Source organism: Emydura macquarii, unplaced genomic scaffold (assembly GCF_026122565.2).
Source record: "Emydura macquarii macquarii isolate MOO-44397 ecotype Brisbane River unplaced genomic scaffold, CSIRO-AGI_Emac_v2 contig_302, whole genome shotgun sequence".
In the NCBI taxonomy this organism is placed as follows: Eukaryota; Metazoa; Chordata; order Testudines; family Chelidae; genus Emydura; species Emydura macquarii.
In genome coordinates this window covers 249,501-265,163 of record NW_027130439.1, presented here as the reverse complement: position 1 = coordinate 265,163, position 15,663 = coordinate 249,501, and the positions used below count along the sequence as shown (strand labels likewise).

Sequence of the window (15,663 nt, the reverse complement as noted above, 5' to 3'; positions counted from 1 at the left end):
CTTTCTGCAGAGCTGCTGCCCAGTTCGTCGGTCCCCAGTCTATAGCTGGAAGTGGATATTGTTTGCAGTCCAGCTTTTCTACAGACTTCCTTCCCACTGTGCTAAATTATTTTATGCTGTCAACTATTGCCTAATTCAGATCGAGATGTGACTGCCAAAGTCCCCGTTAAGTCAGGAGGTGACATAAACAAAGATCATGAATTTACCAAGCAGTGGTATTATTTTAGGAGGCTTTTTGTTTTCTTTTTGAACTACATGGAAAAGACTTTCTTCCTCTCTACAGATGACCATTCATGCCATTGCTATAATTCTTGGGAGAGAAGGTGGAAGAGTAATCAAAATTATTTTACTGTCTTCATTTTTGAAGAAGTTGACCTTTTATAAAAATGACATCTATATAGAAAGATTTTTTTTATTCATTGGAATCAAGCCAGCACAGTTTATTCTGACACCAGTTCATACTGTTATTATGGAGTGAATAGATGAAATTCCATCTCCCTCAACTGGATTAGAGAATCTTTCCTGATCGTGTTTGAGTTTTAATAAAAAGTAGACACTGGTTTTTTTATAGCTACTAATTTAATTTCTTTTGTTCTCCCCAATCTGAAGAAACTCTGGTTCATTGTAATGTTCTGCAAGCAACTGAAATAGACCTATGACAAGTTAAATGCTATGCTATACATGCTTACCTTTTTATGTCTTTGTCTTGACCAGGATCCTGTTGCTCTTTCAAGGCTAATCTCAGGGGGATCATACCTTATAGTAGGAGCAACACCAGCCACTTTAGCTGAGGTTACAAAATAGTTTCCATTCTAATCTCCTGTTTTTGGCTGCTCATAACTCTCAAAATTTGAAGACAAGTTAGCCTTGTAGTTAACTGCCCCATCCCCTGAATTTTGCACCTAAGGTAGGTTTTACTGCTGACTAAAAATAAAATTGCATATTGCATGGCTGCTGAGTAAATTATTAAATTATATGGCACAGAGGTTAGAGAAATTACCATATAAAAATCTGAGCCAATAAAGATACTCAGGATGATAGGGGGAATGGAGATCCTTATGAGAGGAGATTAAAGGAGTTTGCCTTGTTCAGCCTCGCAAAACAAAGGCTGAGTATGACTCTGCCTGCTCCTATAAATACATCAGAGGGTAAACATCACAAAGGTAGAATAGCTATTTAAACTAAAGGACAATGTTGGCACAAGAATAAATGGGTATAGACTGGAAAGTAGAAGATTTCTAATGATCAGTGGAGCGAGCATCAGGTGTAGCCTTCCAAAACGAATAGTGGGGGCAAACAACCTAACTGGATTTAAAATGGCACTTGATTCATTTATAAATGGGCTTATATGACGGAGTTACCTGCAATATTAGAAGACTAGACTTAGTGACCCAGGAGATCCCGTCCAGTCCTATCTTCCTATGTTGAATCCCTATGACAAGGAGAAGAAGAAAAAGAATGAAAATAAATACAGATCAACACAACATAGATGGCCCTTAAACTGTACATCAATGTATTACCTTAAATTGTATCATCTAAAAACTGTGTATGATCATATAATTAGTCTATATCATAATGCAAATGCACATGAAGGCAGAGTTAAGGTTATGCATAGAAATGTAACTTTGTAACTTTCTAAATTTTGAGTGTTTAAATATGCAACCGAAATGTACTCTTAAGATGAGATTCTCTTATCCAGTGTGCCTGCGCCAGGGATAAGTGGGTGTATGAGTCCCTCTACTTCCCTGTGCTGTCTACACTTATCACAGGTAGCATGAGAGAAAGAACAGCCTTTGCTGGGCTGTTACATCTTACACTGGGGAAGGGATGGAGTTTTCGTTCCACTCCTGCGCTCAAAGGCACTGTCCAGCATAGCTGAGATGACACAGGGAGGGAAACAATCTGTGCCCGTTATAGTGCTGTCATAGATCACTTTCCCCCTTGGCACAGGAGAACAAGGGAGTAGATTATGAATTGGAGTCACAATCCGATCTCTTGACTGCTTCTGCATCAATGCAGTTGCCCTCTGTCCCTTTCACAGGGTTTGTGACACCACCACAGTTCACGTAGTTTTTAGTAGATCTTTTATATGAGTTTCTCTCAATTCTATTGCAAGGATCCACCATTCAAATTAGCAAATTATAATATGAACTATGGTAACTATTATGTAAAGAGTCTTAAATCATTAGGCTCTGTTCCAAGTTACAGTAAATAGTGTGATATAATGAGAATTCCAACAGAGCTACAACTAAGAACCAGTGATGCATTACATAGCTGCTGCTGCAGTTAAACCCATGAAGGTCTTAGTGAGTTTAGAGTCAGATGAGTGAGGCCAGATGGGGCAGTATCTTGCTGGAGGCAAAGGTGCTGCTAAAAAACTGTTCTGACCTCAGGTGGTTATATTTCAATCACTTCCTTTCTTATTTGCAATCCCAGGTAAATGTAAAACAAAAACAAACAAAAACCCAAAGAAACAGAACATTCTGCACTGAAATATGAATGGATTGAAGAGGATACAGCTGTCTTTAGGGATTAGACTATTCCAAACAGTGGAGTCATTTACTGTCTGCAAAGATAAATCTTGCGCTCTCAAATGAGCTGCTTAATGCTTCATGTACTGAGTTGATACCAATGCATGTCATAAATCTTTGACAGGTTAGTAACCCATGTCTAGCTAACGCTGGCCATTTACTGCCACAGCATATCTTTTCCCCTACATGGTCAACTTCAGGGAATTAGGGCAAGTTTACATTGCTAATAGCTATCTGTTTCTAATTAGTGATCAGGAGTAACATCCCAGAAGACTTGCCGTGGTGTCCTCAGCTCCACTGCAAGTGGGAATGTAATGTAACTGGAGTAATGAACTCAATGGTGAGGAGTGCACTTATGTTACTAACTAGTAATGGGTTGGCGTGTGTCAAGAATTTCTGCTATGAACCCATGCACATTCCCTCCCTTCAGGACAGTGGTCCCCAAACTTTTTCTGTCGTGCTACTCCCTCCCGCCTTACCTGCAGTGGAATCTGTCTGTGCGCCCCCTCCAGGAGCTGCGATTGGGAGCCTGGAGTGTGGTGCGAGCCACAGTTGGAAGCCGGGGCTGGGAGCAGAGCTGTGGTTAGGAGCTGAGGCCAGGAATGGAGCCGTGATTGGGGGCTGGGGCTGTGGTTGGGGGCCGTGGCCGGGAGCAGAGCCATGGTCAGGGCTGCAGCTGAGGCCTGGTCAGGGGCGGGGCCAGAGGTGGGGTTGGGATGGGAGCAGAGCTGGGGACAGAGCAGGGCTGCTTCTCTGCCCGCCCCCCCAAGGACTGGCCTGGGCCGCGGCCTCCCCCCCCTTGAACATTCTTCTTTGCCCCCCTAACAGGGTGCACACCACGGTATGGGAACCACTGCTTTAGGATTTGCTTATAACACAATTAAATTCAGTAAATCACCTAGGCCACGTGGGGTTTACCTAAGGCTTCTGGAGAAACTAAAATATGAGAAGGTTTGAGCTAATGACAGTATACAGAAAATAATGCATCTTTCTACACTATAGTTATCCAAATTCACTCCTTTAGAGAGCAAGTGCAACTCCTTTAAAAATGAAGCTTGAACTTGGCCCAGGATGCATATCCCTAAAAACAGCTATTGTTTCTGAAGAAAGGAAAATAGATAACTGGCAGAGTATGGGGTGAAATTACTGTTATGTATTAAAAGCTGGCTAACCAATAGGAAACAAAGAGTCATAAATAATGTTGACTCCACAGAGTAGCCCAGGGATCAGAGTTCTTCAGTATATTTAAGTGTTGGAAAATTAGATGGAGAGTGAGGAGGAAAAATTTAAGAGTAGCACAATGGGCTCAGAAAGATGTTTTGGTTTTGGTTTGGTTTATAGGCTAGAGGAAGAAGTGAAAGACCACAATCCTTGTTAGGCAGCCACTAAAAAGCAAGGTATTACATTTATCTTATTTGAATAGAGTTGTTTGGGGATATAGGCCATTCAGGTGGTAAAGTCCAGCTAGTTCTAAATTCCAGCATGAGACAGAAAGTGAACAAATGAAAGAAGTGAAATAATCTATTAGAACATGCTGAAACATACTTTGAAGTCATTGATGAAGAAGGGGCCATGAGAGTGAATGACGCTCAGTGTAACGTAGCTGAAGTTAGTTAGGCTTTTATGCAAAAGAGATCCACAAACCCAGATAAACACTTACCCCAAGGCTGGAAGAGTGAGTCAGAAACTCTCAAGTAACTTTCACAAGCATCAAAAGCATAGACACATAACTGTACAGAAAGTACACTCTGCCTGCCATCTGCTGATGCAAAAGGCCATGATCTGAGCTAGAGACCTCAATTGAAGTATATAATTTCTACATCCCAAAACTACAACCCCAAATGAATGAGATTTATGCTTTCTTCTGCATTTATGGCATAGGGAAGGAGTTGCAAAAAACACAGCATACATAAATCCCTGACCTCAACCATTTATTGAAAATTTGTTACAAAAGAGCATGTGTAAAATACAGGCTCTCTCTAGAATAGTACAGGATTCCCTGGATAAGAAAGAACATCTGTGTCCTATTTCAGCTGCCAGATTTCTTTGGCTACAAACATAATTCTCTCAGTAACAGCAAGGTTTTTTTGGTTTGTTTGGTTTGGTTTTTTGCTACTGACAACGTTTTCCAAGGCTACTAACAGTACACTGTGTACTTAATCAGTTCTACTAGTTTTATTCTTAATTTGTCACAGAAATGGTATTGCCTCAATTAAATAGCTACCAGTTAAAGAGGTAAAGGAAAAGTGCATTGTACATAGCTTTGGACCTCATCTGCCAGCTATGCAAACTATAATACCTGTTCTGATTACTGTTATAGTACCTGTTATAGTACTGTTATAATACCTGTTCTGATTATAGTACCTGTTCTGATCACTATTCTGATTGCAAAAGAATAGCCTTTGTTAGCAAAGCACATTGAAGCAAAATTGTGTTCTCACTCATGCTGGTATAAATCTAGAGATATTCCCTTGATTGTCCTGATGTTAGAATAGAATTTGTCCCTCTTTCCATATCTGCCAAGGCTACAAGACATGCAGCCTCCCGGTTCTCACACCAATACAATGGCAGATTCAGTTGTTGAATCCCCAAGGACAACCATGGAAGTGGCATAAGCAGTTGTAAGGCACGGCTACCCCTCTGGAACCATCTACACACTGTTTTGGTATCCTCCTAAGATCCTGAAAAGCTTGGTAAACACAAGTTTTGAGGAAAGCCTACTGAAAAGTTTTCTTCCTTTTGAGCTATTTGCATTTGTGCCTAGATACCATGGTGGCAGAAACACTATAACTGCATAAAGTTAGATTAAGATTTAAATGAACACTACTGTGGTCCCTTCTTCCAAGGAACATGTATACCTTAAAACAGAAGAACAGCTCTGAAAAATGGTCTGCTGTGAAACGTTTATTATAACTAGAGTTTGGAAATAAACAGTGGTTTTTTTGTCCTCCATTATTTTCTGTAGCAATGATAAGTCTAGAGACATGAGGGGGTGTAAAACTTGAGAATCTCTCTGCTCAGAATTAAAACCAAACTAATTTGAGCCAAACTGCTGAAGGAGTCAGTGACAAAGAGAATGTCCATTCACAGCACAATCGTTTCAAACAGCCCATATTGGCATTTATGTCAATACGCTGTCATATGGAACCTCACTGAAATAACAGTGAAACAGCACAAAGAATTTGACTCTGTGGATTATTGCAGAGTTTCAGTTTTGTTTCCAGTGAGACCTGTTTAATGAAAATGTCTATATTCTTACACAAAACAAATTGAGCAACCCAAGTAAACAAAACACAAAGAAAGGTATGGCCAAGATTCAAAATGAGACTAACTGATTATAAAGGGTGTAAAAAATTAATTCCAGTTCTACAGTGAGACCAATTTTAGCTGTATTCCCAATTTTAAGTATAGGGAATATTGCTGGAGCCAGTAATAAATCTAGTCTGGAATTAATATTTTAAGCAAGCCCACTGTATGTGCTTATGACACATACTATCTTTTTCTCTATTTTGGCTGTTTTCATCCCATGAAATGAGAAGTGACTTTGGAGGGGAAAGGATTATTGGAATAATACTACTCAAATGGGTCATAGCTGCTCTGAATGGGAAAGGTGTGTTTAAAATACTCCGTAGCTTGCCTTCCACACCTGGAGGTTCTTCCATGCTGCTCCTTCACCTCATCCACATTGTTCTGTGTTGATATGATGGCCCAAGGTGATGATAGCTTCAAGCTTATCTTCTCTTCAGTTTCGTTGCAGTGTGTTTGTTGTATCCAGGAGTGTACTGTTATTGGAAACATAGAGGGGGGGAAATTGTGAATTGTCATTCTGAATTCAGCCGCAAGACTGTTACTTTATTTCAAATGGAAATCCGAGACTTTAACTGGATTTTCACCTCCACTGCTCAATCAAATTCTCTATTGCTTATGAAAGATTTATTTTAATCTCAGCCTATTTATAAGGACCGACTACGGTTGTATGTGTGTAAGTGAAGGCAGAATTTGATTCCATCTTTTTGTGAGAAAAAGAATTAAGAGACAATGTGAACAAGAAGTACCTGTCTATTTGTTCTGCCAGATAATACTTATTTTCTAATAATAATGTAGGGTAATCTTAGTGGGAAATGGCTGGTTTTGCACATACAGTCCTCTCTTTACAGCTTGGATGAGATTACAGAAGCCAGTTGATTCTCTGCCATTAAACAAATGAAATGTCCAATAACTGTGACGCAGTGACAATCCTAGTACTTCATTACCATGCTTGGCTTCTTCATTTGATAATGTTGGATACATATTCAAAGCATCTCTGGCTTGGGGACAAGGAAAACATAGCCTACCAGTAATATAGAACAAAACCCTGTCAACCTCTGAGCCAACTCCAATTTGGCAGCTTGAAAACAGGCTTACAAAAGAGATAAAATCATATAATATTTGGATTCCATTCAAAGTTTTACATTTAATTTCACTTCAAGCAAAACCATATGTATGAATTACTGAAAAAAACTGAATGTGAGTTTTGTTTCTGAGCAGTTTGCATGCACTTTTCTCTCCATATTTTACAATCTTCTTTATTAAGTTTTGAAATTTATACTATGCAAGAAATGAATATAAACAAGAATGATAAATGTTAGTCGGTAGAAAAAGACACTTGTCATACCATCAGACTATTGCAGAGAATGTATATTCATGAGAAGCCTATAGCACTATATTGCAGTAAAACACTGTTGTTACACGCTATCTGATTTTTGCATGTGCCAAAAATACTAAAATAACAAATTTTCAGACTAAAAGATACAAACTTGTCAAGTTTCCCAAAGAACATCCAGACTTTAATGTAGCTGGTCCATCATTATTCTGTACAATCCTTCATTTCAAAATCTGTTTGGTCATATTTCAGTCTCTTACACTTATCTTCATGTTATCTTCTGTGAGATTCATGCTCTTCCCAGTTATCTGAACTTCTTTGAGTTTTGATGCATCAGTCAGAAGAGCTTCTAAGACTTCTGCAATGGCCACAATCCATCTTATAGAGGCATTTGGGTTTCTTGAAAATATAGAAAAGTTATATTAATCACATCTCCTATTTAGGCTTTCTGTGATACATAGGATTTTTTCCTCAAAAAGTGATCCATAACAAATAAGTACCAGGAACAGATGGTTGCTCCCTCCATGTCCCAGAGGTAGCTAGCAAATCTATTCCAACAGCTCCACTCCTTGTCTTCCCTCTGGGCACTCCCTGTTAACTGTGTATCCATAGGTGTGTACTGGTTGCAAAGCTAATGGTAAACAACTGGGAATTGTTTCACTTTTGCAGGTCTCTAACATCATGGAGGGGTAGCTCAGTGTTTTTAGAACTCCCCCCATCCCCCCCCTTTCTAGGCCCACATTGCACAGAACCTCAGGAGTCATGTCTCAAAGTCATGGCTTCACGCTTCTCATCATAGGGTAAGTGGGCAGTGGAACTTGTCAGAGGCCCCGCTTTGCATCTTATTGCTACTATTACCACAAATTGTGCACATTACCACAGATTGTAGCTACTTTGTATTTTGGAAGTCTAATTTCAGGACATGTTTTGTCAAACATCAGTGCAGTGGTGTCCTATATCCCCAAACGAGGGGGAATCAATTAAACAGTGGGAAAGTTCCCAGAGCATAAGACTCTCTAACTGCTAAACACATTACATATACATAGAATACAAGGCCAATGCTTTGTTTGTAGGACGGATGAAGTATCTCTAGACCTAGACATATTTCTTAAACTGTTTTAACTGCATGGGGGAATACGGAGCAAGGGGTACTGGGTCTGATTCCTGCCCTCACAATCACAAAACTCTGATATTCTTGAGATTGCCATACACGGCTGCAGTGGGAAAAGATGCACTCTCGGTTCCTCGACAGAAACCCACAATTTCTCATTTGTTTTCCCTTTCCCCCTATATTGCACAAAGAACTGTCAGAGGCAATTAATGACGGATCAGATAGGTGCCTCCTGATCTGCTCACTGGGTGAAGTTCGCACCATGGCTTCACTCTGAAACCCCCATAATCCTAGGGAAGTTAAGCAGAGTGACCCACAAGCAGAAGGACAGCTCTTCAGTCAAAAACTCTCTGCTGGTTGCATGGCTGCTCACAGAGTTTCCTTGCAAACTGCATGATTTATGGAGCACACTCTTAAATTCCTGCGTTCAGGTTGGTGGGGTCTTTGTTGTGTAGGCAGAAATCAAATGCAGGGGATTAATATTCCCTTTCAGGATTCAGGTATCTAATCAATGACTATAGAGGACTCTGTTGTGCCTTTTAGGCACAGGCTAGCGATACATGTCCCAGGGAGTTTAAGCTACTTAAGATACGAGACTCAGAACACCTCTAAAGAGTCCTGCTTTGTGCCCTGACTACTAGATAGATCCTAGACAGCAGTGTGTGCATGTTAAGCAGATATTTGTGTATGTGCACTGAAGGCACATATTTCCATACACATCTTACTGAAAATCAGGCTTGGAAGGAATACAAGTTTCTTCTGCTCAGGACAACCAAAACTGATAGTAATCCTACCCTTCTTTGTCTGCTCAGAGATTGGCAGAAGTTTGTATATCTTCCTGCTTATATAAATAAAGTGGAAAAAAAGGCTATGGACAGTTACTACAAACACTGGGCCTGAAATTCCTCCCACTGAGGTTAATTTGAACACTGCAAAATCAAGAGTTTTAATGCTTTTTGCAGAAGCGAGAGAGAATAAGCACCTAGCTCTGCTTAGTTAGTAAGACAGACCCAACTGACTTTACCTGCAGTTGTGTGACCAGTCCTCTAGTCTCCTGTGCACAGGCAGCATGCACTGAAGTGGGCTACTATTTTCAATGAGCCCTCCAGAGATTGTTGCACCCTGACCATCCTGAGCTACTCCACAGTGCCTGACAGATCCTCTGCTCATCTGTTATTGTCCACCCACCCACCATGCATACTTCACAACCAGAAACTGATTCTCTCTCTCTCTCTCTCTCTCTCTCACACACACACACACAGAATAAAAAAAGTTAGATCCATGGATCACTACTACCATCCTGTCCCTGTTTTCTTCTTAGAAGGATTTTAAGGCATTTATCAGTAGGCACTAGTACTGAGGGCAAACAAGCCTCTGCAAAACATGAAATGAGGGCAGGGCATTTTACACATAACTGAAAGAAAGGGGTTTGGCTGGTTTTTTTCCCCCAGGGCAATAGCTCCTCTCTTCACACTGCACTGATGTGTTTATGGATAATATCACTAAAAAGTGTGCTCTCTTTTTTGCAGATTAATACACCAGATAATGAAGATCGTGAGCAGAAGGAGGAGGAGGAAGAGGTGGAAGATGGAATTTATATGCCCATGCTGAGCTCATGCCCTCACCTTACCTCTTGTAAGTCATATAGTATAAAAGGTTTCAGGTATCGTGTCTCTGATACTGTGTTGTATTAACTGAGAAGTGGGAGTATCTAGAGAATGTAGGGGACTATACATACATGAGGGCAAAGTTATGGTTAAATGCTCAACTTTAATTTGAGGATTTCCTGACTTTTTAGTGCTTAGCTTTGTGACCTGAGTTGTCCCTTTAAGTATTGGTCCATGGGGGGGAAGGGAATACACCTTCTGTTATACTCCTTCAAGGGGTGCAGCATGTTTCCCCTTGGTGGACAACCAGATCAGTGGGCTGGTGTGGAGGGTGGCAGATCCATTTCTCTCCACCCTGCCGCTGCCCTTTCAGAGAGTAGCCCTGGTACTAGGGGAGGGCAGTGCCTACAACTGTGGTTAGAGCCTGCATGGAAGCACAGTTGGGAGGCTCTTTGCATCTTCCTCTTCTCACATCTGTACAAAGATTGACTTGGTCCTTAACGTTTCAGTAATGTTGGCTGGAATTTTCAAAGGAACCTAAGGGATTTAGGGAAGAGATGCAGTGGGGTTTTTTTGCATTTAACGGTGATAGTTATTCCACAGATCCATGATAACTGTGTAAGAAAGGCCAGCCCATATTCTATTTATATTTTACTGGATACTCAATATCTTCCCACCTGTCTCACTTTCTGCATTAGATTTCTGCTCCTTATGAGCTAAATTGTGAGCCCCTTCCTTCAACGCACAGTAGGCAACCATAATTTGACTTCAAGGGCTAGAAATCTGGCTAGCACAGTCAGTGCTTACTTCCCTAGAAGATGGTGGACATACAAACATTACCATATCCTGGATGTGGATTTAAAGATGATGGGCCAGGTAGCAACTGAACTGAAGCACTCAGCACTAGGGATGAATCTTCACAACAGATCCTTCACAAAAAGAGCCCAAGACGGAGAAGGCCCAGTGGTATTTGCCAGCCTCACCCATCCTTAGATCCATGTCTCTCCACCCCTGTGCATAGCAAGTGCTGGTAGGAAGCATTAGCTATTGTTTACTAAGATGCAACAAAAGCTGCTTCTCCTTCCACTCCCTTTGGTGCCTCTGGAGGCATTCTGCCTTGTAGAACCATAAAGCTTCCTTTCACATCTCTCTTGTATTACAGATGTTTTCCCCACACCCCAGTCCACTGATTTGGGGGACCATAATTTGGCCATTTTTACGAAGAGAAAAAAATAGTGATTGTTGGGTTTATTTGTCTATTATATTTAGAAGCACTCATCTTTCTGTCAAGCATGAGACAACACAAAGTAGTTAGGTGTTTTCGGGGAGTTCTAGAATTTTTTGGAAAATACCAAGAATGGGAAAGAAAGAAAGAACTTATTGGAAAACTTCTATCTCAAACACACCCTAAGTGAAATAGCTTTCTTAAACAATATTAACGTATAAATTGTGGGTTAAAAGTGAAAAATTGAGAGGGTTGGCAGAAGATTGAAACATATGTAAGTTAAATGCTTATGATATTGGAAGTAATATGGGAGGGTCTTCATAATGTTTATTAGATAGTCCAGGAATGGATACAATTTAAAAGGAGTATGGAGGGAATAAGTTACATGGCTGCCCCTTGTTTCTTTATCTAAATCCTTATGCTGTACATGGTGCTGAAAATTTACTGTTATGTATTTCCCCATTATATCCTTATTCTCTGGTCCAAAGGCCACTGAAGTCATAAAGCTCAATACAAACCACATCTCCCAGGGGAAATACTTATTTCATTTTAAAGAATTTTAAATGATAAGCTCAAGCTACAGTATATTAAAAATAAGCGATACAGCTGCATGCGTTATAGCATATTTTACTAACTCATGTGTACTGTGCTGCATTGAAAATCAGGCAATACAGACTGTGGGGAAAGGATAGTGCATGTGACTCCACTCCACCAGTAACTCTGAAAAACCTTAATGTTGTTGTATACATGAATATGTTGTGTACTGAGGTAGCAAGATATAATGAAAGCTTCCACTTTTCATTTGGTAAATATTTTAAAAGCCATTCACTGAAGTTATATATTTGACAGCTTTCCACTGTATTAGTTCATAAAAGTTTTATTAGCAGTGCTGTTACTTCTATGGAAATCTGTGAAACACAAAATGCTTCCAGATGGCAAATTTTAAATGAAACAATGCATTCTTTAGCATTACCAGACAGGCAGAGCACAGGAGACCAGTGTGAAGTCAGACAGAAATTCTGGGAGGAAGCATGCAAGGAGGAGGACAAGGAGGAAGAAAAGGAAGAGGAAGATGAAGATGAAGAAGACATGGGAGAGGAAGACCAGAAAGATGAAGAAAATAAAATAAAGGAAAAGTCATATAGCTCTGATGACAACAATGACAATTTATATGCCAGCATACCTGATGACGATCCTGAAGGAGGAGGAAGAGACTCCTTTTTCTTGGACAAGCCACCCCTACCGCCTCGAGAGCCATCTACCACCATTAGGCAGGATGAACTTCACTACTTCTCACAAGGTACAGTGTTGGCAAAAAAGCATTTTTCACCATGTGTAATACTTAATAAATGCTCCTGTAGATACTATATAGCGACATTGCAAATGGTGGTTGGCTGGTCAGTAAGACCCTTATTCAGCAAATCAAATAAGTGCTTCATTGCTTTGCTGAGTCAAGGCCTAAGTCACCAATTACTACAGATAGCGCAGTGGTGGTAGACTGGGGAGCACTGATTCCAGACTTCAGATTTCTTCCTCCTTCCCATTTATGGGTATGTCTACACTGCCTGGGTTGTGCAGATCGATGCAGCAGGATTGATTGAGCGGGCTGTGGAGACCCGCTTAATCAGTCCTGGAAGTGCTCTCCGGTCAATGCCATAAATCCACCTCCCCAAAAAAGAGTAAGGCTGTGTCAACTGGAGGGTGTCTTCCATCAACGTAGCACGGTGGAGACTGGAGACGCTGTGGTATGGCAACGTAAGTACGTCAACGTGAGAAATGCAAGCTACATTATGTATCTTGTGTATCATCTCCTTTCGACGGCCAGTGGAAGTGTAGACCAGGCCTCAGAGATCCATAAAATAATACATGGTGCATAGGATTATAGGGAAGGTTTTAGACACAATATTAAATTAAGATGTTAGTTGAGTTACGTTTAAATTGTTACCTTTTAAAAGTGTGACATGCTATCCTGAATGCAGCTTGCAGTGCCACAGGTAAAATTAATAGAATTTACTTTATGCATTCTAATATTGTGTTAATATTGTGTTCAATATTGTGTTAAGTATAAGTTCTAGCCAGTATTGTGGTAGAAATGTAGCCATCTGTTAAAATTACAGATTGGACAGTGATCTTGGTATTCCTATTTGTGGTGAATGGCTGACATCATGACCATAAGGCTTGTCACATGGATATTTTAAAACCTGTCTCATGGGACAAAAATCCAAAGTGAAATTTTGTAATTTGCATTCCCCCTATAGAAAGACACACCAAAACAAAAACAAAACAAAAACAAAAAAAATGATGTAGTGGCAATTCTGAAAGGGTGATAATTTTCCCAGGGGAAAGAGCACATTCTTAAATGCCAAATGTAGAGGATGAGCTAATAACAAAAATCAGCTTGCCCTTTCAGACACTATCTCTAAATATCCAGATAAATCCATCTTGAATTTGCCACACAAATGTTTGTCTTTAATAGATGATGAAGATATGAGAACTCTGACTATAATCTCTGGCTATCTCTGACTATAATTCTTCTCTAAGCATGAGTCAGTGATGGTGCAGATCCCACTGTAGGTGTCATGCTCCCCAGGCATGCAAGAGCAGGTTCTTTTTGCTAGCAGTGTCCATTGGGGGTGGCCGTGCACGATACCTGTGCCTCCTCATGCTCACATACGAGGACAGAAAGGATGCCAATGACCCTCTTTGTGTTTCCTCTGACTACCCTTGGCAGTGAGACTGAATCTAGCGGTGTCCTATCTGCTGACAACTCTTAGCATTATATCTTCAGCTAAATTTCTGAAGCACTTCAGAAGAACCCTCTGTTTCTTACAATGTCTTGGACTGAATAATCCGTGGCTGGATAGAAATTCTTCAACTTGACCTCACCTGTATAAACGCGCACACACACACACACACACACACGTGTGTGTGTGTGTGTAGTAGGACTTTAACTTGGTGGATTCAAAACCTGTAGGCTTCCGGCTCTGCCAGTCCAATGATGGACTAATTTCACTTAAAGATGAGCACAGCAGGTGCCTTTTCTGCCAGGATGAATTCCACATTCTGGTTTGCCTTTCTTTTGCTGCTTGAACCCAAGAATTGTGGGATGCAAAACTCAAAATCCATCTTTTACTGCATCCATGAGAGTGGCATTGGACCCAGAAGATCTCAGCTCAAACACTCATAGCCACCAAACCTTCATCCTCTTCTGCTCTGTCCAGGAGACAGGATGCCAAAGACTTCAGCAGAAAAGTTGGCACCTAGTGAGGAACCATCACCAATACTGAACACAGCACGAGCTACGTCAACACTGACCAAAGCACCAGAACTATTGAGGCCATCAACAGCAACACCTCAGATATCAAAGCAGGTCCCTGAAAGAGGCCACCTAGAACACTGAGGCATGAGTTTGAGGAAAAGCTCAGTGTCCTCTCATGTAAAGACACACAGGAAAGCATCAAACTTGCACGGCACTGAAGATAAGTGGAAAGGAGCACACTGCAGCAGATTTCCTTGGTTCTGGACCCCACTGCCAGCTTCAACCTGGTGTTATGGAGGAGCAATTGTGGACTGTAGAACTATCATTGGCACTGAGATGTCCACTGGTACTGACAGAAGCATCTGCACCCATACCCAATGGCAGCACCATATTCATTGGCACTGTCTGTGGAGGACATATACGCAGCAGCAGCAGCAGCAGCACTGGGGCATACTTCACCAGTGTCAAGCAGGAAGCCATTCTCCTTATGGTCACTGAGCGGTACTGCCGAAAACCAGAAGAGTTCTTCAGAATTAGTGAGCGACATGAAGGGTAACAAGAAAATATTCTACAAAAACATTAGAAACAAGAGGAAGACCAAGGACGGGGTAGGCCAGTTACTCAATTGGGGGAAGGGAGTGAGAGAAATGTGGAAATGGCAGACGTGCTAAATGATTTTTTTGTTTCAATTTTCACTGAAAAGGTTAATAACAATTGGACATCTGACATAGTGAACGCCAGTGAAAATGAGGTAGGATCAGAGGCTAAAATAGGGAAAGTACAAGTTAAAAATTACTTAGACAAGTTAGGTGACTTCAAGTCACCAGGGCCTGATGAAATACATCCTAGAATACTCAAGTCACTGATTGAGGAGATATCTGAGTCATTAGCAATTATCTTCAAAAAGTCATGGAAGATGGAAATGATTCCAGAGAACTGAAAAAGGGCAAATATAGTGTCAATCTATAAAAAAGGGGAATAAGGACAAGCCGGGAATTTACAGACCAGTCATCTTAACTTTAGTACTCAGAAAGATAATGGAGGAAATAATTAAGCAATCAATTAGCAAATACCTAGAAGGTAATAAGGTTATAAGTAACAGTCAGCATGGATTGATCAAGAATAAATCGTGTCAAACTAACCTGATAGCTTTCTTTTACAAGGTGACGAGCCTTGTGGATGGGAGGAAGCAGTAGATGTTGTATATCTTGACTTTAGTAAGGCTTTTGGTGCTGTCTCGCATGACCTTCTCATAAACAAGCTAGGGAAATAACACCTAGATGGAGCT

At 40.7% G+C, this 15,663-nt stretch overlaps 1 protein-coding gene across 1 annotated transcript in view; it reads left to right on the top strand.

Annotated features, from left to right (window-relative positions):
- BANK1 (B cell scaffold protein with ankyrin repeats 1) overlaps positions 1 to 15,663 on the top strand; it is a 211,844-nt gene that overhangs the window by 150,340 nt on the left and 45,841 nt on the right. Inside the window, exons 8-9 of the mRNA XM_067553845.1 lie at positions 9,814 to 9,919; positions 12,084 to 12,416. Of these exons, the coding sequence (XP_067409946.1) occupies positions 9,814 to 9,919; positions 12,084 to 12,416 (439 nt within the window). The remainder of the gene's footprint in view (positions 1 to 9,813; positions 9,920 to 12,083; positions 12,417 to 15,663) is intronic.